Source organism: Nylanderia fulva, unplaced genomic scaffold (assembly GCF_048542155.1).
Source record: "Nylanderia fulva isolate GAGA-0341 unplaced genomic scaffold, ASM4854215v1 Scaffold9, whole genome shotgun sequence".
Lineage (NCBI taxonomy): Eukaryota > Metazoa > Arthropoda > Insecta > Hymenoptera > Formicidae > Nylanderia > Nylanderia fulva.
This window is the reverse complement of record NW_028191026.1, coordinates 891284-915774: the sequence shown is the minus strand read 5'-3', so window position 1 is coordinate 915774 and position 24491 is coordinate 891284. Positions and strand designations below refer to the sequence as shown.

Below are 24491 nucleotides of genomic sequence, written 5' to 3'. Positions count from 1 at the left end.
TAATGCTTATTAGAAAATATTTATGCTCTCAATTTTCGTATAATATATATATGTATAAATGAATATTAAATAATAACACATTATTTAATCTTACACATACTTGCAAGGTAAAATATTATTTTTTAGTAAACGAACACATGCTTTTAATTATTATTAATTTATTCCAGTAATCTAGTACATACACAAACCGATTCATTTTTTTTTGTCTTTTTAATAATATTTCATTCACTCGATTTCGCGTATCTCAAATCGTCCTTCAAATTCCATAACTAGAATCTAAAAACTAATCTTAAACGAAACTTAGCTATGCCAAAAACAATGATTTGGCAAGTTCATTAACGAGAAAGTAAAGTGGTTCTATAGTTTTGAAACAGGGTAGAAAAAGATCGAACAATACACGCGTATGCTTACTTAAGATCGATATTTTGTTGTGCGATCGTATTAAGTTTACCCTACAGTAATGCATGGGACTCATCTCTCAAATTTACAAGTTTAATATGTTGTGAATCTTATATTAACGGATGTTTTTCTTTTTTTTATAAATACGATGATCTAATATTATGTACAGAGATGTTATCGGTGTATATGTTAAGACAGTTTCTATTATTTTATTCTCAAACTATGCGAACGTTAACAAAATGCACAATATATATTGTATAAGATTTCTATAATATAAAACAACTCTGCTCATTTAAAGCATATAAAATTATGCGTGCTCTTTTCCTATCTAATAAAAATGCACACAAAATGAAAAAGATAAAAAAAATCTTTTAGGGTTCAGTTCTTCCAATTTGTTGATAAGTTTTACCGAACAGGTAGCATATCTTTGTCTCTTTTTTCGAACTTATCTGAAAAAAAGGGACGAAAATATGCTATCTGTCGGGTAAAAGTTACCAAGAAGTTGGAAAAATTAGCCTTTATATCTAATCATCGCCCTTCGTTTCTTCCTAAGCATGAAATAATTTTTTGAATTATTCTAACAAGTACCTAAAATAGCGAAAACGTAGAAAAACGATGCGCATCGTATCGAAATTGTACAACCCATGCATTACGATAGTGCGCATTACGCGGTAAAGGTTCCCTCAACTACTTGTCAAATGTCAGTCTTGACCTAATCTGATTGCCGTTGTCCACTTGGTGAACATACATATCGAAATAAACCGTGACCCTTATTAAAGTACCGTATGTGAATGTTGTAAAAGTTTACCGCGCTTATACGTAAATCTATTGTCGCAAAAATTTAGACGTAAATAAATTACAAGTGACGAATTGTTGTTTGAATTAACGCACCTTAAAAAAAGGAACGACATGGAGATTTGCATTGAATTAAAAAAAGGTCTTAAATAGACTTAAGTAAATAATGTACTCTGGTACTCTTACGTGTGTGCGACATACATTAAAAGCTAAACGGGATGTAAATTATATGATCTTAAAAGAGAAATTTAAGAAAATAACTTATGTCATTTCCTATGAAAGAACGTATGTATAAATACAGAGAATGTGATATTCTTGAATCTAGATGCCGAATGTACACATAATAAATACAGAAGTAATGCAACTCGTAATTTATAAAGTATTATGTTTTTACGCACTTGGAAATCACCTCGTATTCTTTTTCTAGAAAAATTCAGCTAAAAACTGCAATTTACGAAAAATAATATTACAGCGCAAAACGATTCTTTCTCGCGGGACAGTTCGATTTGCGCTATTTTTAGTTCTTGTTTGAGCCATTGTGTTCCAGCACTTAATATTCAGGCTGTAACGTAAAATAATCTCGTTACACACGAGAAAATCGAAAGATTGCATTTAAAAATCATTATCCTTTCTTGTACATTTCTTTGTAAATAATTATTACAGTATCACATCCTATCGTGATTACGAACCTGTGAAACCTTGCGGTGGTTGTCCCGGTACTGAGTATTGTGGTCGGAAGTTCCCGAAATTAGCTGCACCCGCGAAGGTGGCCGGCAACTGCCCTCCGGAGAAACCGGCTGGGAATTGTTGCGCCAGCAACGCGGCTTGGCCTGTCTGAGAAGTGCTACCGCCGGGCGCCGTTGCCGCTAATCGGCTCAGGATAGATCGTTCGGACATCTGGAGTCTCTGGGCAACAGGCGGAATGCGGGCCAGTGTCGCCGGCAAGCGGCTGACGTCCGATTTCATGTCGGACAGCAACTCCTCTAGCTGATTCAACACCTAAAAGCAGAGAGATCGTTTGATATTTGCCAGATCTTTGCACGTTGAAGACATCTGTTCGTAACGACACATTCAGGGAATCGAACCAACCTTATGCAGCACGGCATTCGCCGGTTTATTACCAGCAAGACTCTCTTTGCTAAGATGCTGATGGGATTCAGCAAGACATTCAACTTCAGCAAAACGTGCATTGAGACTCATGGCGGGATGGTTAGGATCTTGAGTGAGGTTCAGATAGGCGGCTCGCCTCAATTGCTCTTCTATTACCAATGCCTGTTCCAAGAGTTTAAAGCGCCGTGCTAAGAATTTATTTTTGATCTCCAAAAAGTTGCCTTTTCCCATGTCCATCTTGAACGGCTCGTTGATAATCGCAAATCTGCAATATAGTAATCGAGTGTTATTAAAAACAAAAAAAATTATGAATAATGACAATTGTTATATAACTTTGAAACTGGAGTTGGATGCGATTTGCAATCATTATAGAAATAAATCTGAATAGTTGATATTTTTACTTATTACATTCGTAGGAAATATAAGTAAAACAATAAAAGCAATAATTTATATCAAGGATTAATTAGCCTCGGAAAGCTTTTACTTACCGAATATCGTTCTGTATATCTTGCCAACGCCCGTAACCATGAGTAACGATACCAGCTAGAAGCCAATAATCATGTCGGCGATGCCAGATATCATATTCGCGGCCCGGCACAGCAGCCTTCTCCTCGTTCAGCCAGAGCGTGTGTAATTCTGTGAATCCGCCATCGGCTATATTAAACATAAACTTACGCTTAGGCTTTATCGTGTCTGCATCACAGTCCTTTACGTCTTTCTCTTTATCTTTCTCCTAAAAAAGGAATAAATTAAAAAATATAAATTAAAACTGCTAATAAAATGCACGCTTCTTCTTTATCTCTAGCATCCCGCATGAATAAATACCTCTTTCTTTTCAACTTCCTCCTCGTCATCTTTGACAATAACGACATCTTCTTCCGGTTCAGATTTCATTTTATTATCACTAGTGTCCATCTTCTCATCGTGCTTCGTCGCAGTTTTTTCATCCTTCGCGTCAGATTTGTCCTTCTCCTTTTCTGAGGTATCCATTTCAACATCTTTTTCCTCCTTTTTGGCATCTTCCTTTTCCTTATCTTTTTCAGAATTCGCTTCATCGTCCTCTTTCGAACTCTTTGGATCTTCCTTGGAATCCTTCGCATCGCTACCCTAAAATAAAAAAAAATTATTTGTTGACATGTGTTTTATAAGAAGAGAATATCTTAACAATATTTTGCAGTAAAAGTCGATCCATTTTATACCAACCTCTTTATCCTTGTTGGATTCGTCTCGAGATTCTTTAGCTTCAGAAGAATCGGCATTGGTTTTGTTAGTCTCGTTGTTCGTACCAGAGGTTGAAGTAGGAGTAGGCGTAGCAGCGGGGCTAGGACTGGGAGCATTTGAGGTAGCCGGAGTCGCACTGGTGCTACTAGTACCAGTCGTTGCATCTCCGACTCCCTCAACTTTTACAGGTTCAACTGGTTTGCGTATCATTTCCGGCATCGAATAATAACCATTGATGTGTTCAAATTCTTGAACCTGTAAACAATATCATATATCCTGTATCCTATGATTTTAATACAGGAAATAAAGGAATAGTCTCATCGTGCAATCAATACCTTCTTTCTAATCAAGGACATTACACCGATTCTCGTTAACACATGCTGTCGACTGAGACCTTCTCTAGGAACACCATCAGCAAACGTTTCCGCATTGTCCGCACCTGGTTCGCAGAGATGCCGCATAAAGAGCGAAACATACGCTTTGAAATTCTTCTCAGATTTGCCGCGTAAATCACGTACCAACCTGAATAATGACGAATTTTAGATTACTTACAGAAGCATAAATATCAGTTAAAATATACAAGAATAACGACTATAATTTCATCACATTATTATAATATTGAAATACGCGAGTGTATAATATATATGTAGCATACACGATACATGTTCATTAAGTATAATATAAAATTGTTCAACAATTTTAAAATACAGATATACCGTGATATATATAAATATATATTGTAATATACGAAATATATAATATATAAAATAAAACTAACCATTGAGAATTGAAAGCGTCCTGTGGTGGCATTCCATAACGCATAATTGCATTGAGGAATGCTTTCCGTTGTCTAGCGTTAAAACCTAGTACCTGTAAAAAAAATGTAATGTAAATACGCAAAATAATTGTAATACACATTTCTTTATTTAAAGTAAAAATTATTTTAAATTTTTATATCTATAAATATAGTTTATATAAATGGAAAATGTATATAAATAATGTACGTAAATATGCGTGATATATAAAGAGTATTTTTAGTGTCTACTATTCTTTATAGAGAGATACCAACCTCAATATTTCCATTTACTCTGGCAAGTAGAGGTGGCAAAGGTCTATCCTTTTCGTCGCGTCTCTCCAGTCTTCGTCTGCTTCTACGAGACAATAAATCTCCGTCTCCTTTCTCATCGAAATCGTCGTCCTCTTTGTCGTCATCGCTAGGCGCACTAAAGTCGCTATTATAATCTGACAGATTTTCTTGCCATGGCTGATCATCCCTGGCGCCTTGATCGCCAGTTACACCACCATCGGTATAATTAACTTGCTTTCGTACTCGTTTGCCTGTAATTAATTTCGACATGTATAAACATTCGTCTGTCTTTCATGCATCAATATTATTTCAGGATATATTTTTATACATCTTAAAATGATATACTGATGCAAATTTACCTTTTCCAAGTGTTCTAGCGATATCCTCTTGTTGCTGTTCGTAATGATGTCTAAGCAATTTAATCCAATATGCCGGATCTGTATTTTCAGCTTCTTGTTTAATTATCTCAGTATCTGCCTCTTCCTCCGTCTCTCCTTCCTTCGTCACATAGGACGCAACTTTGAAAGAACTTAAGTACTCATTGGCCCAATTCTCCTTCTGCTCAATTCCTTCCTTGCTTCTATCTAATAATTCGGCAACAGCTTTGTCATCGTAATGTATAGCTTCATCCTCCTTGCCTTCTTCTTCCTTAAACAGTTCCTCCGTACCTAGCAAATAAATGTCATTATTAAAACATAGCAATTATATATAATAAAATAATTATAATAAACAAGAATGTATTTAACAATAAATATTTTCAATTAGCAGACATCTTATAAATGTGATGGGCTAATAAAACTCACCGAAACGTAAGATATCATCGAGTTCTTGTTTACTAAAATTGGCGCCTTTGCCGCCCATGCCTGGTCGTACGACTAAATGAGTGAGCATCATTTTACGTTTGGCTACTTGCGTCACTCTTTCTTCTACAGAGTTACGCGTGACAAATCTGTAAATCATAACTTTGTTGGCCTGGCCTATCCTGTGAGCTCTGCTAAATGCTTGGATGTCATTGTGCGGATTCCAATCAGAATCATAAATAATCACGGTATCAGCTGTTGCTAAATTGATACCCAAACCCCCAGCACGTGTAGAAAGTAAGAAAACAAATTGTTGTGCACCTACAAATAAAATTTTGATTAAAGTAAAAACAGCATTTTTTTCTTGTTTTGGATCTCATTATTTCATTTTATATATAATAAAAATAATAGATAAAGAAAAAGTTTATTTTTAAACTTTACAAAACAATTGAATAACTATATATAAATTAAGCCTGAAAATACTTACCAGGAGCGTTAAATCTATCGATTGCTTCTTGACGTTGTGTACCCGTTATATTACCGTCTATTCTCTCGTACTTGTATCCCTCACCCTCCAAATAATCCTCAAGTATATCCAACATCTTGGTCATTTGTGAAAATATAAGAACTCTATGTCCGTCATCTCGCAATTTTTTAAGCATTTTGCTCAATAAAACCAATTTGCCAGCTGCTTTAATCAATGCTGATGTTTCATAACTTCCATTTGGTCCAGTCGGTGCTTCTTGTGATGCGGCAGGGAACAAGTATGGATGATTGCAGCATTTCTTGAGATCCATCATTATATTTAGCAATGATACTTGTTGACCACCTCCTTTCGGATTCAGAGCTTCAAAGTTTCTTGTCAATATGTATTTGTAATATTTCTTCTGCATCGGCGATAATTCGACACGTACAATAAATTCAGATTTGCTAGGCATGTTCTGTAAAAAAAGAAACACAATTTATTAAACAAAATATTGACAACACAATGCTAATAAGAAATATATAATTGTATCTCAAGATGTAAATATTTTTAAAACATTTATATTTCTAGAATTATCTCATAATTAAAAAAAAAATGATAAAATGATTTGAACTATAACATATTTACACAATCTATACAGAAAAGTTGCTAACCTTCAGTACATCAGCTTTTAATCTCCTCAACATATGCGGACCAAGCATCTCGTGTAGCTTCTTAACTTGTTCTTCCTTCGAGATATCAGCAAATTCATTTTGGAATGCTGCTAGATCATTGAATTTGTCACGGCATAAGAAATTCAACAAGTGAAATAATTCTTCCAAATTATTCTGCAGCGGTGTACCAGTCAGTAAAAGTTTATATGCAATATTGTAAGAAGCTAATAATCTAAAGAACTTGGACTGATTAGACTTCAATCTGTGAGCCTCGTCCACGACTAAAACAGCCCAATCAATAGAACCTAAACATGCCGAATCTATGGAGATAAGTTCGTAACTAGTAAGTAAAACATTAAATTTGATTGACGATGATCGGATTTTGGAAGCGCGTCCACTACGCACAGCGCCTTCTTCAAACGACAATTCATTTTCTCGAATTACGATACGACTATCCTTGTCACCTAAGAGAGAATTATATTTTACTATTAACATCTGTCGACTAAATCGCACACATATACATAAAAAATTATCATGAAAATAAAACAAGTGATTACTAACCAACATAAGTGACGCAATAAAAGTCAGGTGCCCAAGTTTCAAATTCACGTTCCCAATTAATGATAGTCGACAAGGGAACAGAAACCAGAAAAGGCCCTTTACAATGACCTTCTTTATATAAAGAATACAAGAATGTTATAGTTTGAATAGTTTTTCCCAGACCCATCTCGTCGGCTAAGATAGTGTCTATGCCTTGGCCCCATGAATATCTCAACCAGTTTAAGCCCTGTAAATTAAGATTGTAGAAATGTAGAATGTGAATGCAGAAATTCGAAAAAAGCAAATCTTTGTATCTATTCTTAACATTTACCTCTAATTGATAGGGATGTAACTGCATTCCAGTTAGGTCCAAATACTCTGGTTGCCTTTCAAATTTCTTCTTGAGATCCGTCGTAGGTTTATCTGGTGGTGGTGTGTATCGTTTCGGAGTTCTCTCCTCATCATCAATTAACTCGCGCGTTTTCGATTTCTTTCCTTTACCTGGAATTCCGTTTTATTTCTTTTAGAAAAGCACAAGAGACTCTCGCACAAGTAAGAAAATTTAATATTTCTTTTCCTTACCCTTTTTCCCTTTACGCGATGAACTGCCATCGCAACAGTTTGCGGCTCTCAGATCTAGATAATATTCTATAGCCTGTTTCAAGCCGGGGATATCTTCGTGTTCGTCTTCCCACGTCGCCTGGTCATAACCGAGTTCTCTCCACTTGACGAGATACGTCGCCCTACCATCTCTTTGCAATCGATGATTGATCACTCTGTGAACCACCAACCATTCTGGACGCACGCCGTAACGATAGAAACGTTCCTCCAGATTATATTCGTCCCTATTGGTGGCACCGTCTTGCTCTTTCAAACGCTTGACGCGCGTATCGCTTTCATCCAACGGTTCCTCCAACTTCGGCGGCTCATCCATGTCATATTTACGATAATAATTTCTAATATAAAAATATACCGTACTTGTATATATCTATGTACAAAATTGGACGAGTGATATCGTTGCTGAGAAGATTTCTTACCTATACATAAGTGGATGAAAAACATCAAGCTGTAATTCTGTTATCCAGCCGCAATGCCAATAGGACATATCTGCCCACTTGACAAAGAATTCGCGCATTTTTCTTTGCTTAGGTGCAGCTTTGCTTGTAGAAGGTTCCTCCGACGGCGTATCCGAACACTCTTTCCATCTCCAAGTTAATATTTTTGCCACTAGTAAAAATAAAAAGAAAAAAATATTGAAATGAACTATTATGTATCTTCTTATTGTTAAAAAGATATGTTAATAAACATACCTCTCCCTCTTAATGGTGGGCAAGAACATCTAGGGCATTTCCAATCACCATCAGGAATCTCTGATAAAGGAGGATTCAGGCAATGTGTGTGATATGCGCTTGTACAACTGTCGCAGCATAATAATTCTCCACCATCTTTGCACACTCTACAGAATTCCATATGTTCGTCATCATCTTCTGCTGCGCCTGATGATATGAATATAGTTATAGTTATATACCATTTGATGTCAAATAGTTGCAGGATTCGTTTACATGGGAATAAGGAAAATCTGGTTGGTACACAGGAGGAAACGGATACCTGTAATACCTTCTCCTTCGCAATGAGCACAACTCCATTTCCCTTCAGGTGTTTCTTCTAATTCAGGCTCTAGGCACACTAAATGATACGCTCTGGGACATGTGTCACACAATATAATCTCCCCACCTTGTTGACACACTTCACAGTAATCCTGATGGTCAGTCTATAGAAAGCAAAAAGAAAAAAAGAAAAATAATTAACTTGTTCTTTTTTTACTCGTTTTAGATGAAATAATTTAGATAAGATATTTATGAAATTAAAACAATAATTAAGCATATTTAAAAGCATGAAGTATTGTATAAAGTATAATTATTCCGTTTTAAACGTTATTAAAGAGAAAAAAGTAAAATATTTATAATTATTTTAGGCAGAGTCAGACAACGTAGCGTATGCGTCCTTGAAGTTTTCTAAATATTCACTTGCATATGTATAACATGTTTTACCGCCAACTCTCTTATACATATATACATATACATATATATATATATATATATATATATATATATATATATGCATATATAATGTATAATAGAAAAATGTATTTTTTATAGCAATATCTATAAATTTATCTCTCTGTCAATCAAGTTGTGCCTCTAATTATCAATAAGTTAGCATTATATTATGATAAGATTGAAATATACATATTTAAATAGAAATTATATAGAAAGAATCGCAATATTGTGATAATATTAACAAGCACAATGATTAGACATGCGTCGAGACTAGCAAATTATAAACAAATCTCCAAAAAGCTTTTAGTATGAGAATGATGTTTATTATGTGGCAGTCCATGATTTGCAAGCACGTTTAAAACAACAATGAACGCATAAGCAAATGCTGCGTAACTCTACCTGGAGACCTTCCTCTCCATCCGGAAACTTGGAAGTAGTTTTCGTTTTCTTCTTTTTCTTGGTTTTATTGCCGATTTTGGTTTTCGCCTTTCTGCGAACTGGCGGCTCGGCAGGCGGCTCGACACCGCTCTCCTCGACGGTGCCTTTGTTACCCTCACCGCCAGGAGTCTCCTCCGCATCAGCTAGCATCTGCTCAAATTCCATATCAGAATCCGCTGCGGAACCTGCCGCACTACCTTCCGCTTCCTCGTCCTGAAGAAAAAAAATTCACAGTTAATCAATTTATAAATATTTATATATCAAAATCAGAACAATTAATCAGAATACGTACCGAGCTTCCTCTTTTACGTCTTCCAAGCTTAATCTTAAGAGTCGGTACTTTGGATGCTTTTTTGCCTTTTTTCGCTCTCGAGCTGCGAGACTTTTTCTTCCTATCGCTATCCTCATCGTCTTCCTCTTCGTCCTCTGCTTCCTGCATAGCGCCACTTCGATTTGCTCTAGCATTTCTATTATCGTCGTCTACATTTGTAGATGAGACATCCGCGTCTGGCTGTGTATGTGGATTTAATTCAGAGAAATCGCGCCATTTTGCTGCCACCAACATCATCAATTTTGACATTGGAACCTAATCATTCAAAAACAGAAATTGTTACCAAAATAAACACATTATACTAATCGATAAATTATCATACTAAATACGAAATGTGTGACATAGATGACATGGCATAAGAAATGGAAAAATGTACGTACTTTTGGATTTTCTTTCGCTAAAAGTGGCCTGACGTGTTGTTGAAACAGTTTATACGTCGTTAAGTTTTGGAAATCAGCATCAGAATACTCAATTTGTACATCTGTTAAGCCAAATGTGTTGCACACTTCTTCGATCGTGGGCATGCCTGTTGTGGGTTCTTGGCTCTGAGTGGTCGGTGCACTATGGCTGGAGGATTTTCTGGATGATGACTTTCTGCTTTTTTTATTGACCGCATAGTCACTATCCTCGCCAGCAGCATCACCTGCTTCACCTGCTCCACCACCAAAGTCGCTCTCCTAAAATTTCGAAAATGTTGGATAAATGTAGACACATTATCTTTGCTAAATTATTTTTTTAAATAATAATTGCAATCTTATACAACAAATGTAAAATATATGAGAAAAAGATCCTTACATCCCCAGAATCGGATTTTTTCTTTTTCTTCTTTTTCTTTCCTTTCTTATCTTCGCTACGTGCTTTTCGCTTCTTCCCCTTCTTCTTTTTTCGCTCTTCTGGTTCATAATCATCATCTTCTTCCTATAATATTATTTATAATTAGAAATTGTAAGTAATATTACTATTACATATCCCACTTAACTTGTTATACAAAATATAAAACTTACTAGTCTTTGAGATTCTTCAGCATCAGACGAGCCATCTACTTGCTGCCCAACATTTGATATCTGCCCTCCAGTCTCATCCATGTCATCCTCTCCTGAAAAATGTTCATATTTTTAAAATATCTTTTTTCTTTTAATAATTATTGTTTTTTTTATAATATTGCAAGTTACTATGAAGTACTGTTTTATTAACGAGATAAAGGTAGAAGCTGCGATACATAAAATATTTTGTCAAAGAACAAAATTATGCATACATACATATGCACATTCGTTACATACATGAGCAAAATTATCTTTTGCAACAAGAACAATAAGATTTCTCTTTCCAAAGATATAACAATGTTCTTTCACATTACATTTTACCACTTCTCTTTTACATATCTTACAAATATTAATTTTGAACCTTACAAGTTATAAATATCACAATTCTAATTGGCGTAATAGTTTGAGAGAACAATGAAACAAAATTGGAGCCGATTAAAGACAAATTCACAGAAAAACTCGCGTCTTCTAATTTATCACCCAGCAAAAATTTGACTCGCAAAGATCTTTAATAATGGCCGAATCAATCGCGCTCTATAGTGCAATATTGGCGGCGTATCTTTAATAATATGCACGGCGATACAAAATTCCGAAAGAGCGTCGAAAAGTTGAGAGAAGACGACGAAAGAAAAGAGAGAACACGCCGAACGTCAAATCCACGATCGGCGAAGCCGAAAAGACAGACTTACGCGAAAGCCAAGACGATTTTGAATTAATCAACGTTTCGCGAATGCTTTGTGCGAGTGTGCGTCCGCCATTTTCTTTAATATAGGCATACATACATTTGACATACAGGAGGCACACACATACACACACACACACGTAAATGCTACGCTATGTATATGTTTACACACACGTATTCGCACGCACACGTCGAGATTTAATTTTGCGTCCGACTTTTAATTAACCAAGGCCGAGTAATCGCGAAAAAAATCCCGTTCACTCGCGGCGAATTTCTGGCGAAGCCGCGAAATGGAGGTTAGACGCCGGCTGCATCATATATATGCGTGTATCAAGAACCACGCGCGCGCAATATATGACGCGTGTGTAAGCGGATCCATAACTTTTTCTTTCTCTTTTTTTTCTTTTTGTGTGGTAGTACATACGTTGTAACATGGCGTAAATGTAATTATGCTTCGTCGATCGGAAATGGTTCGGACTCGGATGTGTACAAGCCGTAATTACTCCGAGGAGAAAATCAATCTTTTCCCCCCTCGGACGCGCGATATGTCATTCGAGATACTCATCGATATTTAACGAGCGTTTTTAGAAGCATGAAGTTATCTTTCGATTATTATCGCAAATGCAATGGCCGCGTTCGATTATTTTTTTTCAACATATATATATTATTATATTATATATATTATTTTATTTCGTTTATTTTATTGTTTATTATTTACGTGAAATAAATATCGAATAAAGAGAGAGAGATATGCGATTGTCGAAATATATCGATTCCCATCGATCTAATCGCGAGAAACTTGAGCATCCTGCAAGAGACGCGGTGTCATTTTTAATCATTCATAAATTGAGTAATCAATCTCTCCGGGGAAAGAGCGAGATCGGCCGGCGCGAATTCCGATCCCGCGCGTAGTGACATTTGACAATCGGCGTGCGCGCGAGCGAGAGAGAGACAGACAGAGGTTCGCGCGCATTCGCGGTCTCGCGGAGAGGATCTCGCTCTCTCCTCCGGAACCGGAGAATGCAAACCCGTGGCGGCGTCGGCCGCCATTGACATACCGAAAAGCGCGCGTCCGCGTTGTACTATATCGTGTCCGATGCCATTCTCTCTTTGTCTCTCTCTCTTTCTCCTTCCTTCTTCGCCTCTCTCTCTCCCTCACCTGCGTAATTCTCGTCCACCTCCTCGTCCGACGCCATTCCTCAGCGAGCACGCTTCTCGGCACCGACGATGACGAAGCACCGGACACTCCACACCACGAGGACACGACGACGGCGACGAGGACGATGACGAGGCGTCAGACTCTCGCCGCTCTCGGTGTTCCGCTCGAAGACGTCGACTCGCTCCTCTCCTCGGCGTGTTGCACCACTTCCTCTTCGTCCTCTCCCTTTCACCACGTTAACTCTTGATCGGAAGCACCGCGAAAACAATGCTTCGCTACGAGAGGCGAGATTTTCGGCGTGCCGCGACTCGGTGTATCTTTTCTAATATATGAATGTGTACGTGTGTTATGTGCATATATATGCGCATTCATACGAGATATAAACCTCTCCTCTCCTACTATCGTACTACTACTGTCGCGCCGATTCGTCGTTTCTTTTTCTTCTTCCCCACTCTATTGTCGCGAATCCCTCCCTCCTTTCCCTCTCTTTCTTTCTTTCTCACTTTCTCTCTCTCTTTCATGCACCTCTGCACATCGTAGATTCGCGTTCTCTTTTAAAAATAAAATAAAAAAAAAAAATAAACATATTTCTCTTTCGTTTTTCCTACCTTCTTTTACACCTGTATTGTGATCTATAATTATCGAATCGTTCGATATTTTTTTGCCTTTGAACGAGTATTGGTTAGGTTTTGGTAACAACGTCGTGCTCTCGATTTTGTATACCTACGCGTTTTACGAAAGTTTCGTTAATAAATCAATTAAAATACTAGATTAGGTTTCCATCCTGTTTCTTTCTCTCTCTCTCTCTCTCTTTTATTTTTCTATATTTAAAATATATACATAAAATAGATGTGCAAATCTCTTCGTGCGAAGGTTACATTCGTCCATAGACATCGAACATACATAGATTGTCAAAAATGAAAAATTTCTCGGGCGCGCTGCGATTGATTACTCTTGCAGTAACTTGAAAATTCCCTAGTCGACAACCAATCGGTGAACTCGTCGGGCGACCAATGAACTGTCATCTTGGACGTAGAAATCAACGAATCGGAAGCCGTGTTGCGATGCTTTCGAGAAAGATAATACATACCTACTAACCTCTATTTTCTAACCTTCGAGCTTCGAGTTCACGAGGACTTTTCGCGAATACGGATACAGATTAAATCTTTCAGAAAATGGTAAATGAAAATTAAATTGCTAACTAAACCAGCGTCATTCGATGACGTGATCTCGTTAATTAAACGCTGTGTCTGCGTTATTTGACAGTCACGCGTAAATTCATAACCTTGTTTACGAAAAATGCCGGTGCTTTTCTCATCGTAGTATAGGTTATTTTTTATTCGCAAAATTTATTCACGCGATTGTGAGTGTTGTGCGATAATTAAAATGATTTGCGGCATCTCGCAAAATTTACTTTAATTGGGAAAATATAACAACTTCATTCACCTGTCTTGATTTTGTAAAATGTATGAAAAATAAATAGTAATGACTTGAATGACATCGTTATTTTCTAATTCAGTAATTTATTATGTAATTTATAACGCGATTGTAATATTTAAGCGATAATATAAAGTAAAAAAAAAAACTATAATTCAATAAAATTGCACAAACAGCGATCAGTGTTGAAAATAAAAATTGTAACTAATGTTGCAATAGTTTCAGAATATTGCATCTTGTAGAGCATGCTTAAGGGGGGCCACGAGATCGACGAGAAACCTGAGAAATGGCTCGAGGGAACGTTTGTCCTTGTGTACGCTTCAACCGACATCGGCGGAAATGCTCAACGTACAAATGCAGCTCGTAAGTTCTTTGCTTTAAGAGTGAGTGACGCTGATAGTAAGTAAAAATTATTTTTGCAGATTCGACTGTACTCGAATCCACGTCGACCAAGCTTCTGGTCTCAGTTCATCGAGAATATCAAACAAGAAATGCAGAAGAACAAAAAAATGAAGGAATCTGTACAAAAATTCAGAGAGGAGACTCAGAAATTTGAACAATCGGATGCTTTGCGAACAGCGCGACAAAAATTCCATGCTGTCGAATCTGAAGCTAACAAAGGTTCGGAAGTTATTAAGGAAAAGCTAGATACGATTAAAGAGAAGGTATATATAAGCAATAAATTTATACACAATAGTGCATTGCATGTTATACAATTATACAAACTTAATAGATGCAAGAAGTTATCGAAGAAGCAAGTAAGACTGAATTGGGCAAACGTGCGGGCCAGTTGGGCGAAGAGATCACAAAATCTGCCAAAGGTGCAGCAGAAACAATTTCTGAAAAGAGTCAAGCACTTGGTAAGACAGGGGCATTTCAAACGATATCGGACACCGCGGAAGCCGTACGAAATGAACTTGACCAACATGGAATTCTAGGTAGATAGATTTGGCTAAATAGACAGAGAGTAGAAAACGGAATTAAATTACACAATTCTTTGATACAGGCAAAGTTTACGTTCCACCTAAAAAGCTACGAAAGAGGAAAGAAGTTTCGATAGAACCTAGAGAAATTATGCCTGATAAAGAATCAACTGGTGTAGAGATACACAAGGACTTTATGTTTTCCCATGCCTGGCAAAAATTTAAGGTATTTATTGCACAGTATCTTGTAATGAGTTTTGTACAAATAGATAATATGTACTTAATTTAAGTAAGTTTTAATTTAAAAAATACCTATCTTTGATTCTATTTGTTCTTTTGAAGGATAATAATCCATACGTGAATAAAGTAATGGACTGGAAAATGAAATACGACGAGTCGGATAATGCTGTGTTACGCGCTTCCAAATTGCTTACGGATAAGGTTTCGGACATTGTGGGAGGGTTGTTCCAAAAGACCGAGTTATCGGAGACTCTGACAGAGATCTGTAAACTGGATCCCAGTTTTAGTAAAATACAGTTCCTAAAGGATTGCGAGACCGATTTCATTCCGAATATTCTCGAAGCGATGATTAAAGGCGATCTCGAGATTCTGAAGGACTGGTGTCACGAAGGCCCTTACAACATAATTGCACAACCGCATAAGGAAGTGAAGAAGCTAGGACATTACTCGGATAGTAAAATTCTAGGTATGCAATTCGTTATTTAAATTGTATGTACAATTATATGAGAGCAGTAAAAGAGGAATATATCAATCAATTGCAGATATCGACAATGTGGATCTAATGATGGGCAAGATGATGGACCAGGGACCGGTTTTAATCATTAGTTTTCAATCTCAACAAATCATGTGTGTGAGAAACTCGAAGAACGAGGTGATCGAGGGAGACCCGCAGAAAGTGATGCGCGTCAATTATGTCTGGGTAATGTGTCGTGATCGGACGGAACTCAACTCCAAGGCCGCGTGGCGTTTGCTCGACCTTAGTGCTACTAGTTCGGAACAGTTGGTATAGTGTGTGATAAGGCAGAACGGAAAGCAACATGAACGTATGAATTGCTCGAAAAAGGATTCACTACGATCAAAGTGGAATCGTCGTATGCTGTACATTGTTACTGTCGTTTCGTATTGAAATGAGTGGTCGAACGTGATAGAAATTCCTTAGCGATCGCATTAAGCAATCTCAGCGATTTAACCAATCTATGTAGAGCGCAATTTATTTCTTATAAATCGGAATGTTGATTTATATGATAAGATTCTAGCAACGTGACGCGTGTAAATTTTAATTTTGCTGGTGATGTAAGTACATGTGCATTGTTGAGTTATTGAAAATAATATATTTATAAATCGAAATCACACATCGTCCAAGCCGCGATTATGCTAATTTACTATTATTTAAAAATAGCCATAATTAAAGTACCCTCAATTAAAACATGACTATTGTACATGGAACAAGTGTTTAACGATAATTATTCGATTGCATTTTTATAATTAACAGTTCATATTTTATGTTTAGTGAAATTTTCAAGCCCGCCTACATTTCCATTTTTCTCTTTACATAACTTTGATTATAGAAGGTTAAATGATACAATATGAAAGAATTTATATTATTGCAGATTCAAAATATTAACTTTTAAATGATATGTGCAAGTGGAGCTTGTTTGTAACTTGCTCTATGTCAGATGTGCATAAATTTTAAATCAAGCATATTGATCACATAGTTGACAAAAACAAATCATGCTTCAACTCTTTCTTGATACTAAAACAAAAATTTATATTTTATTGATAGAAAGAATAAAATTTTATCTTTTTAATGCTGAAATCATTAATGCAAAAGAACAACTGCAGATATATTCTCGTAAGATTGTGATCAACTCTATATTTTATAAACTTTTTAATTTTAATATTAGAATATTAGTTACATATTCTGGAATATTAAAATAAAAAATTTATAAAAAGTAGTTGATTAGTTTGTCTTCTGAAAGGCTTATATATGAATTAATGATTCTGAAATAAAAAAATTTTTGTTCTATCTTTGATATGATATAAATCTGTATAGTATGAATGAATGCAATGGAATATATATATATATATATATGATTGATTGATATATATATATATATATATATATATATATATATATATATATATATCAGATATGGAAATATATTCAAATACCAAACATTTGTTAATGAAGCTTTTTGTACATGTGTGAGTACACATATACACTTATGCATACATTATATGTATATATGTACAAGCTAATATTGTAATGTACAGTGATGAGAAATTGTTAAGAGAACTGTTGATCATTTTTTTAAAAGCTATATTATACAAGTTTATAGAGCTCAGATCAGTTGGAATTGAAATAAAATAAAATAACATCCAGCGAACACAATAAGTGTGTGAGCGTAGTATTATTTTTCTATTTAAAATATAAAAATCCACAAATTATTGCAGGTGAAAATTATTTAAGATTATATAAAAAAAATGATATATGATTATAAAATAATAAAAATTTAAACTACAATTTTATTTATACTCTACAATATTACACTTACATTGTATCCCTTTATCCTCTATAAATATACACAATGAGTAAAATATGATGTAAAATATGAAATGAAAAAAGAAAAAAACGTTATTCTTATATCATACTTTCATGCCTTTTTATCTAGTTTAGATTTAAGTTTACTCGCAAACGCGGGACTTTGCGGATTGGTCAGCGGTTTCGTCGCTCTAGCGATAACAGGTGGTTTATATTTTGGCATCGGTTTAGCCTTAATCTCAGCCTGTTTGCGCAGCTCCGCCTTCAAATGTTTATCTTGCTCCAGCCGCTTTTTATCTTCTTTCTGACGCTTCATTTCTTCCTCTTCTTCCTTACGCTTCAGCTGTTCATCAAAATTGCGGCGTTGTTTTGCTCGTCTATCAGTGTTCAATTCCACTGGAAGAGCTTTTAACGGTACCTTTTGCTTGTCAACGTTAGAACTTGCCGTTCTCTGCGTATTCTCGCCCTCTGCCTTGCAAGAGTCGGTTTCATTCGGTTCTTTATTCTCTTGATCCTCGCACTTGTATTCCGCACCATGTTCGCTTCCTGTCTTCACGCTCTTGTTTTTCAAAGAAAGATTATCCTTGGATCTACCGCGTACCATCACGGGTTTAAAAACTGGTGCCGGATTCGCGCGAAATACGCGTGACCGCTTGTCCTCTTCGAGTACCTGCTTCACCAACTGATCCTTCCTCTGCGACAATTTTTTATTTCGTTCCTCAAAGCTGAACGGACGTGGCAGGAGCTGCCTCTTCGCGTTCTGTTGCTGCTTGACCAGCGGCGTCGGCGGCTTCGTGGAAGTCGGCGTTGGCGGCTTCATAGAAGTCGACGTCGACGGCTTCGAAAAATTCGGCACCGGCCTAGCATGAAACTCCGCCTTGATTTTACTAGCCTCCTGCAAGTCCTTCAACCGCTGTTCCTTCTTCAGCTGCATATCCTTGTTGCGTGTCTCAAAGCTAAATGGCACGACACGCGTAACGCTCTTTGTGGCACCAGTACTCTTGGGGACACCAAAAAACGCAATTTCTTCATGTTCCACGATTATACCCTCGGAATCGGTCACCACCACTTTGGTGACCGTGTTCTTCAGGCTGGATGCCTTATCGCGATGCGGACTCTTGGACTCATACAAGCTTTTGGTCTTTTCTTCAGACTGTGTAGCGGTATTTGCAACAGTCTGCTTCCTCGCAACGTTGACCGCGCGTGGACCCCGCAAGACGTTAGACGGTATTGGATTGGCTTTTATCCGAAACTTCCTCATTTCCTCGATTTCTTGCAATTCGCGTTCTTCTTGATTCAGTACGGTGACGGGACGCGTCCTGGTCTTCGATATGAGTGCTGGTGAGACTGGTATTGTCGGTTTTAAACGGTTTTGCAATTTGGACACATAAAATGATGGGCTCATAGTATTGTTCTTGTTGCTTCTGGTGCGGAAACGTTTGGGTGTATCGTTTTGGAAACGTGACACCGCTTCCGCTAATCCTACGTAAGGTTTGTTGATCGAAGTTCTACGTCTGTGCACACTTCGTCTATGATTTTGCCAGGTGAGAACTGCGACGTGCTTAGACTGCGTATGATTATCTTTTGCATCCACATCATCTTGATTGTCTCTTGCTTTATTGTTTTTCTCGTTGGTTGATTCTTGTTCATCTTGCGACTTATCATCTTTCTCGTTATGTTCTTCATTATTATCTTCTTTACTTTCTTCATTGTATTCTTCGTTGCATTGTTTATCTTCTTTACTTTCTTTATTGTCTTCTTTGTTGCATTGTTTATCTTCTTTAGCTTTAGGATAATCTACTGGATGGTTTGGTTTCTTAAAAATATCGTTCTTTGCACAATCTTTATCTTGCTTAAACAGGGATTGCTTAACCAATTTTTTCTTCGTATTCGTTGACGTACAATTGCTTGAGGTTTTATTAATTTTTGCAGATCCTCCTATGGAATCTTGTTCAAATTGATTGTTTTTGTTCAATATACATCCAATGGATCTGGACGATTTAATAAGTTTAGGTTGGAAGTTTGGAGTCTTGAAAATTTTTGGCTCTTGGGTGGTTTTATTTAATACATCGCGAGTTTTAGGCTGCTTTGTATAGAGTTCCAATTTTCTCATTGCATCATTTAACACCTGATCGTAAGTTGCCTCTGCTACTACTGTCTCCTTATTATTACCATATTTTGGAGAAATTACCTTGACAGGAGTATTTTTTATTATATCCAAATCCGCTTGCGCTTTTTCATTAATACACGAGACCTCCACCTGAGATGTAGGTTGAACATCTGCATTTCCAGTAGTAGAGTTAGGTTCCTCTGTACACTCATGCATTGTATGTTCTCTCTCAAAGAAATCATGTGTCTGTACAGGACTGTAGTTTTGAGTCAAGTCTATCCATTGTGGTGCACGTATATTACAAAGATCTCCCATTGTGGCAATCTGATATATAAAATACTTAGTCGATAGTTTAAATATAAGTCATAAAGGATCACCACAGTATATCAAAATATATGAAATATTCTATGCAAATAACAATGCTGCCAAACAACAATCTGAAACATAAAAATTTAAAAACTCATTATTTTTCTAAATATAACTTTATGTGAAATATTTGCGAAGAATTATATAGAATTAAAAAGAAAAATCTTTTCAGGAAATTATATTTACTTTTGTATCTTAATCTCATTCTTAAACTATTAATTGAGATAAAAAATAATAATTTGATAATCAAATATGAATCGCATTGTTGATATAACTATGTAACAAAGTACAAGGATTTATTTATTTAAATATTATACATTTATTTCTAGATTTATTATTTATAAATCTTTATCAATTTGAGATACATTAACATAACAATGTTTAGACTTTTAACTTATACTACCATCCCTTTATTTGTCAACAAGAATTGTGTCAGCTCATCGTTAATATTGTATGTCATCTGAAGGACTCACAATAAAAACGTATTTAAAATAAAGATGATAATTTTCATGAAAAGTTTATGTAACAATGTACCATATCTTTTATCTTGTATAAATAATAACATTTAAAAATAGTATTAATATTTTAAGAATAATAGAGATTATTTATTAATCTCTCTATGCAAATAATGCAGCAATGCTATTTCTATATTATTATATAATTAACTATTTTAACAAAGACGTAAATATTTCCATTACAAAATTAAGAAAGATCAGAATGCACAATGTACACTACTTACATTTAACTGTACATTTGTTTCTCGTGCAAAGTTACTCGTCCAAGCACGAATTTCGTGCTGTCTTCCTCCAATTTCTCTCTTCCTAATCAGAATTTCGTATATCTAACAAATTTATGTATTATAAATGTGACTGATAAAAAAATCAAGCACATGAAACCTGCCAACGAACAACCAGGCAGTTAGTCCACGAGTTCACGACGGAATTATTGCAACTGTACGTTGAAATTTAAATCTTTGGGTGGCTTTGTCCGGATTGGTCGCGGTGTTGCTAGCCGGGAGTGTCGATTTTTTTGCGCATGCGCGCCAAATACGAAGAACGAAAATATTAAAAAGTGAAATATTGTTCAGCCTCTCTGTTTAATCGTTTCTACATTATCCAGAAGATTAATTATAAATAATATCAATACTAATATAAAAATTATTACATTTATTTATTTAAATCGCCTTTTTCGCATTATTAAGTTCACGAAAATCGCACTTCCCCTTCGCTGCTGCCACATGGCGCATGCGCAAAAAGCCCGCCATTTTTGAGACTCGTTTGATTGGTCGAACACGAGAATGGTAGGGTTTTCATAGCGGAAACCTTCAGTTTCGAAAATCCCTAAATATATCCCTAGTACAATTGATTGTTCATGTTTATATTAGAAGAATTTTCAATACATACTAACAAATGAAAAAAATATAAATTACATAATGAAAAAATTGTTAATATTTAATATTAAATAATTTAATCATAAACTGATTTCTATTGTACATAATATAATAATTAATTGATCAAATAATGTTTATTTGCTCCACAGCAGTTATTACAAATTCTTAATATTACATACAAAAGATCTATTATAAAGTATTTTATATACATAGAAAAACAGTGCTCTAATCTTTAAAGAAATATCGAGATAAACGTAAACTGTGTGCAAGTTTTTTTTAATTGCTATTTTTTTTATAGAAGCACTGTGTAAAATCTTAACATGTAGAAATACAATTTTTGCAACACAGTATATACTATTCATTCAGTACTGCATTGAAAGAGAATGTCTATATTGAAATTAGTATAACAGTTTACTCCAAAGTGTAAAGAGTAATATATCGACTTTAAAAATTTAACTTTTATCTTTAATTTATTCTAGTGTCACGTTAAAAAAAAAGAAGTGATACTATGGTCTTTGAAAACAAATATCAAAAGACAAAAAGAGACAAACAATATTTACGAACATCAAAACATTAATAAATCACTCAGACTTGGATTTCATATCGTCTTTGTAGTGGAGAAACACAAGAGAGAACAGAAACACGCCACCCATCATCGAGAACGCGCTTATGTAATATGGGAACGCACTAGGTATAAAGCGTTCGTACTGCGTGTGTTGCAGCGGACGCACAGACACTTGGGTAGTGCTGTAGAGATGGGTCAAACCGATGCGCTTGTAGTCCACTTTGAACTGGTACACCCCGTATACATCGGGAATCTTGAACCTGCCTTCATAACGTCCGTTTCCTACAGGTTTCATGGTCATACGGACGAATGGATCAATTCGCACAAATTCCAGCTGCAGATCATTCGTCTCATAGGGCACCCACTTGCCTCCTGACAGTCGTTCGACATTGATCGAATACACCACGTCGTCCATGATTGTGTATGCAGCTGGAGGCTGCGACTCGCCAACTCGATGATGGTGAACAGCCGACACGCGTATGACGCCGTTCTCTTTAAATACCCACTGCGCCATGGCCTTGGCTACTATCTGATTTCCAGATTTCTCGTATCTCTGACCACCTGCAAGGAATTGATATTGATTTAAAAATATTTAATTTAATAGAGATATCAAAGTTATACTGAATTGAAGATTTTAATGGATAAATAAATAAAACTCTTTGTTTTCGATAATTTCAAAATATTAAATAATTACTTTTGATAATTATAGAAAAAATTGTAACTGATAATCTCTATTCTATATATTATTATTATTTTTTTTACCTTGTCCCTTTTGAATAGGGCTGGTGAATGCCTCATCGCTGAAGAAAAATATCGAACCCGAGAATAAAACTCTGGCATTATTCCTTGCCTGTAAAGCTGCTATCAACAAAGTATTTTTACCAACACCGTGTGGATACTCTTTAATCACTTGGTCTGGATTGTAGGTATATGCTGAAGTGGATGCTGATAATAGACGTAAAATTAAAGGATTATCCGAATCAGCAATTAGCCCAGTTCCCTGATAGAGCAATGGAGGGATGTCTTTGCTTCCAACAATGACTGAAGCATCTATCAAATTAGCTGGATCTGCTACTATAGTGGTATGCTGACCATTATCAGAAACATCGTAATTCATATGATCGATCACAGTGGAACCTTCCTCATCTATTTCCAAGCCACATTCTGAGGCTAGTTCATGCAAAGCATCACCAGATTGTGAGGAGCCAGCAATCAAAACATTTCCACCACCATCGATGAATTCTGTTATTGCTTCCACACTCAAAGCACCACCAAATTCTTCAACTGTGGGTGCAAATATTATTAGATGTTCATATAAATATTCACCATACTTGGAGAGCTGCAGATTTGCATCATCAGCTGATTTGAAAGTTAATACATAGCCACTATCTGTAACATAATAATTCAAAAATATTTAGTAATAAAAAAATATTAAATATTTAATTATTTAGTAGTCTATCAATTATATTCATATTCAATCTTCTAACAAGAGTGAGAATAAGAACAAAATTTACCAACATGTATTGAATCAATAATTGATAAAATATATAAATATATTTATATTGTGATTAGTATACTGGCTTGTTAGTTTTTAAATAAAATTATAATTTAATTAATTAATTAAAGATGTTACATAATGTACTCAAATTTTATGTTATACAATGTAAATCTCTTGATAATCAATATCAGCAGTACGTTCTGACATGATTACTAAATTCAAACAAAAACTTGAAATACACAAAAGATTCGTTTTTAATTATTAATTCAATGTTTAGAGAGACGCAGCTGGTATTTTGAAAGTACAATAATGCTTGCAAAATTGTAAAAATCGCTACTGAGGGAAGCCGCTGGCGGCCGAATATTTGTGACTAATTAGAAAGATAAAAGTGATAATGAATACCCTGTAATGTCTTGAAAAATATCGAGTGTGTCTCTTTAATTGCAAGGTTATCCAGTAAAACGAGAGTCGGACCACCGGCGTTTGCACCGGCAAACACGAAAAGCAGACAAATTAACCTATTTATCACCCTCATTGTACAGCACTTTGTGACAGAAGAAATTCTGCCACGAGACACGTCAACGTCGGCTCTTCGGAAGTGGCGCGTTCTCAAAAACATCATTTAAATTTCCTAGGGGACTTTAACCCCAGTTACTTTTTTCTCTCTGACGTAGCACATCTTCTTCTATTGGCTAGTTAAACTTTCTAATAAAATTTGTCTTTGACGCCATTAGAGTTTCTTGAAATAATTATTAATTATAAATAATAATTTTTATTATTTATTATTATTTATAATTATAATTATTAATAATTAATTGATATTAATAACTATTATTT

The 24491-nt window shown here is 35.7% G+C and overlaps 4 protein-coding genes across 11 annotated transcripts; 1 reads left to right on the top strand and 3 right to left on the bottom strand.

Annotated features, from left to right (window-relative positions):
- Positions 1 to 141: 141 nt before the first annotated feature.
- Positions 142 to 13625, bottom strand: Mi-2 (chromodomain-helicase-DNA-binding protein Mi-2 homolog). Of its 7 annotated transcripts, none has more exons than XM_085489838.1 (25): positions 12803 to 13624; positions 10923 to 11014; positions 10714 to 10836; positions 10299 to 10595; positions 9880 to 10173; positions 9549 to 9800; positions 8707 to 8860; positions 8400 to 8585; positions 8127 to 8316; positions 7672 to 8045; positions 7421 to 7590; positions 7111 to 7336; positions 6550 to 7013; positions 5900 to 6353; positions 5416 to 5733; positions 4972 to 5280; positions 4595 to 4863; positions 4304 to 4395; positions 3861 to 4047; positions 3508 to 3780; positions 3130 to 3411; positions 2793 to 3037; positions 2284 to 2569; positions 1884 to 2193; positions 142 to 1756 (listed from the first exon to the last, which is right to left on the bottom strand). In XM_085489838.1, exons 1-25 carry the CDS (start codon positions 12837 to 12839, stop codon positions 1752 to 1754), a joined length of 5889 nt encoding a protein of 1962 aa, XP_085345964.1. In that variant the 5' UTR covers positions 12840 to 13624; the 3' UTR covers positions 142 to 1751. The 7 variants fall into 7 exon arrangements, with proteins under 7 accessions (XP_085345964.1, XP_085345963.1, XP_029179134.1 ...); XM_085489837.1 differs by lacking the exon at positions 12803 to 13624 and adding an exon at positions 11651 to 11741 and having other exon boundaries at positions 8698 to 8860; XM_029323301.2 differs by lacking the exon at positions 142 to 1756 and having other exon boundaries at positions 1876 to 2193; positions 8698 to 8860; positions 12803 to 13625.
- A 127-nt stretch (positions 13626 to 13752) lies between these two features.
- LOC114946669 (mitochondrial import inner membrane translocase subunit TIM44) lies at positions 13753 to 17712 on the top strand. Of its 2 annotated transcripts, none has more exons than XM_029323311.2 (7): positions 13753 to 13980; positions 14465 to 14602; positions 14662 to 14904; positions 14973 to 15177; positions 15246 to 15388; positions 15505 to 15868; positions 15945 to 17712. In XM_029323311.2, exons 1-7 carry the CDS (start codon positions 13978 to 13980, stop codon positions 16190 to 16192), a joined length of 1344 nt encoding a protein of 447 aa, XP_029179144.1. In that variant the 5' UTR covers positions 13753 to 13977; the 3' UTR covers positions 16193 to 17712. The 2 variants fall into 2 exon arrangements, with proteins under 2 accessions (XP_029179144.1, XP_029179143.1); XM_029323310.2 differs by having other exon boundaries at positions 13755 to 13980; positions 14459 to 14602.
- Positions 17690 to 21165, bottom strand: LOC114946435 (targeting protein for Xklp2-A). The gene is made up of 2 exons (XM_029322912.2): positions 20941 to 21165; positions 17690 to 20272 (listed from the first exon to the last, which is right to left on the bottom strand). The coding sequence occupies exon 2, from the start codon at positions 20148 to 20150 to the stop codon at positions 17838 to 17840; it is 2313 nt and encodes a 770-aa protein (XP_029178745.1). The 5' UTR covers positions 20151 to 20272; positions 20941 to 21165; the 3' UTR covers positions 17690 to 17837.
- A 541-nt stretch (positions 21166 to 21706) lies between these two features.
- Positions 21707 to 24252, bottom strand: Ost48 (dolichyl-diphosphooligosaccharide--protein glycosyltransferase non-catalytic subunit Ost48). Its single transcript, XM_029322916.1, has 3 exons — positions 24057 to 24252; positions 22919 to 23545; positions 21707 to 22717 (listed from the first exon to the last, which is right to left on the bottom strand). The coding sequence occupies exons 1-3, from the start codon at positions 24187 to 24189 to the stop codon at positions 22173 to 22175; spliced, it is 1305 nt and encodes a 434-aa protein (XP_029178749.1). The 5' UTR covers positions 24190 to 24252; the 3' UTR covers positions 21707 to 22172.
- Between the last annotated feature and the right edge of the window lie 239 nt (positions 24253 to 24491).

Bases quoted from the DNA above. Each gene is read 5' to 3' on its own strand.
- Ost48 (XM_029322916.1), bottom strand. From the start codon at position 24,189: ATGAGGGTGATAAATAGGTTAATTTGTCTGCTTTTCGTGTTTGCCGGT. The intron at 23,546-24,056 runs GTATTCATTATC...ATTATGTTACAG, and splicing joins ATTTTTCAAGACATTACAGG to ATAGTGGCTATGTATTAACT. The intron at 22,718-22,918 runs GTAAAAAAAATA...AATTCCTTGCAG, and splicing joins CCCTATTCAAAAGGGACAAG to GTGGTCAGAGATACGAGAAA.
- LOC114946435 (XM_029322912.2), bottom strand. From the start codon at position 20,150: ATGGGAGATCTTTGTAATATACGTGCACCACAATGGATAGACTTGACT.
- LOC114946669 (XM_029323310.2), top strand. The intron at 14,603-14,661 runs GTAAGTTCTTTG...TTATTTTTGCAG, and splicing joins TCAACGTACAAATGCAGCTC to ATTCGACTGTACTCGAATCC. The intron at 15,178-15,245 runs GTAGATAGATTT...TCTTTGATACAG, and splicing joins TGACCAACATGGAATTCTAG to GCAAAGTTTACGTTCCACCT.
- Mi-2 (XM_029323306.2), bottom strand. From the start codon at position 11,741: ATGTATGCCTATATTAAAGAAAATGGCGGACGCACACTCGCACAAAGC. The intron at 8,586-8,697 runs GTATCCGTTTCC...TCATATCATCAG, and splicing joins CGAAGGAGAAGGTATTACAG to GCGCAGCAGAAGATGATGAC. The intron at 6,354-6,549 runs GTTAGCAACTTT...CTTTTTTTACAG, and splicing joins TAAAAGCTGATGTACTGAAG to AACATGCCTAGCAAATCTGA.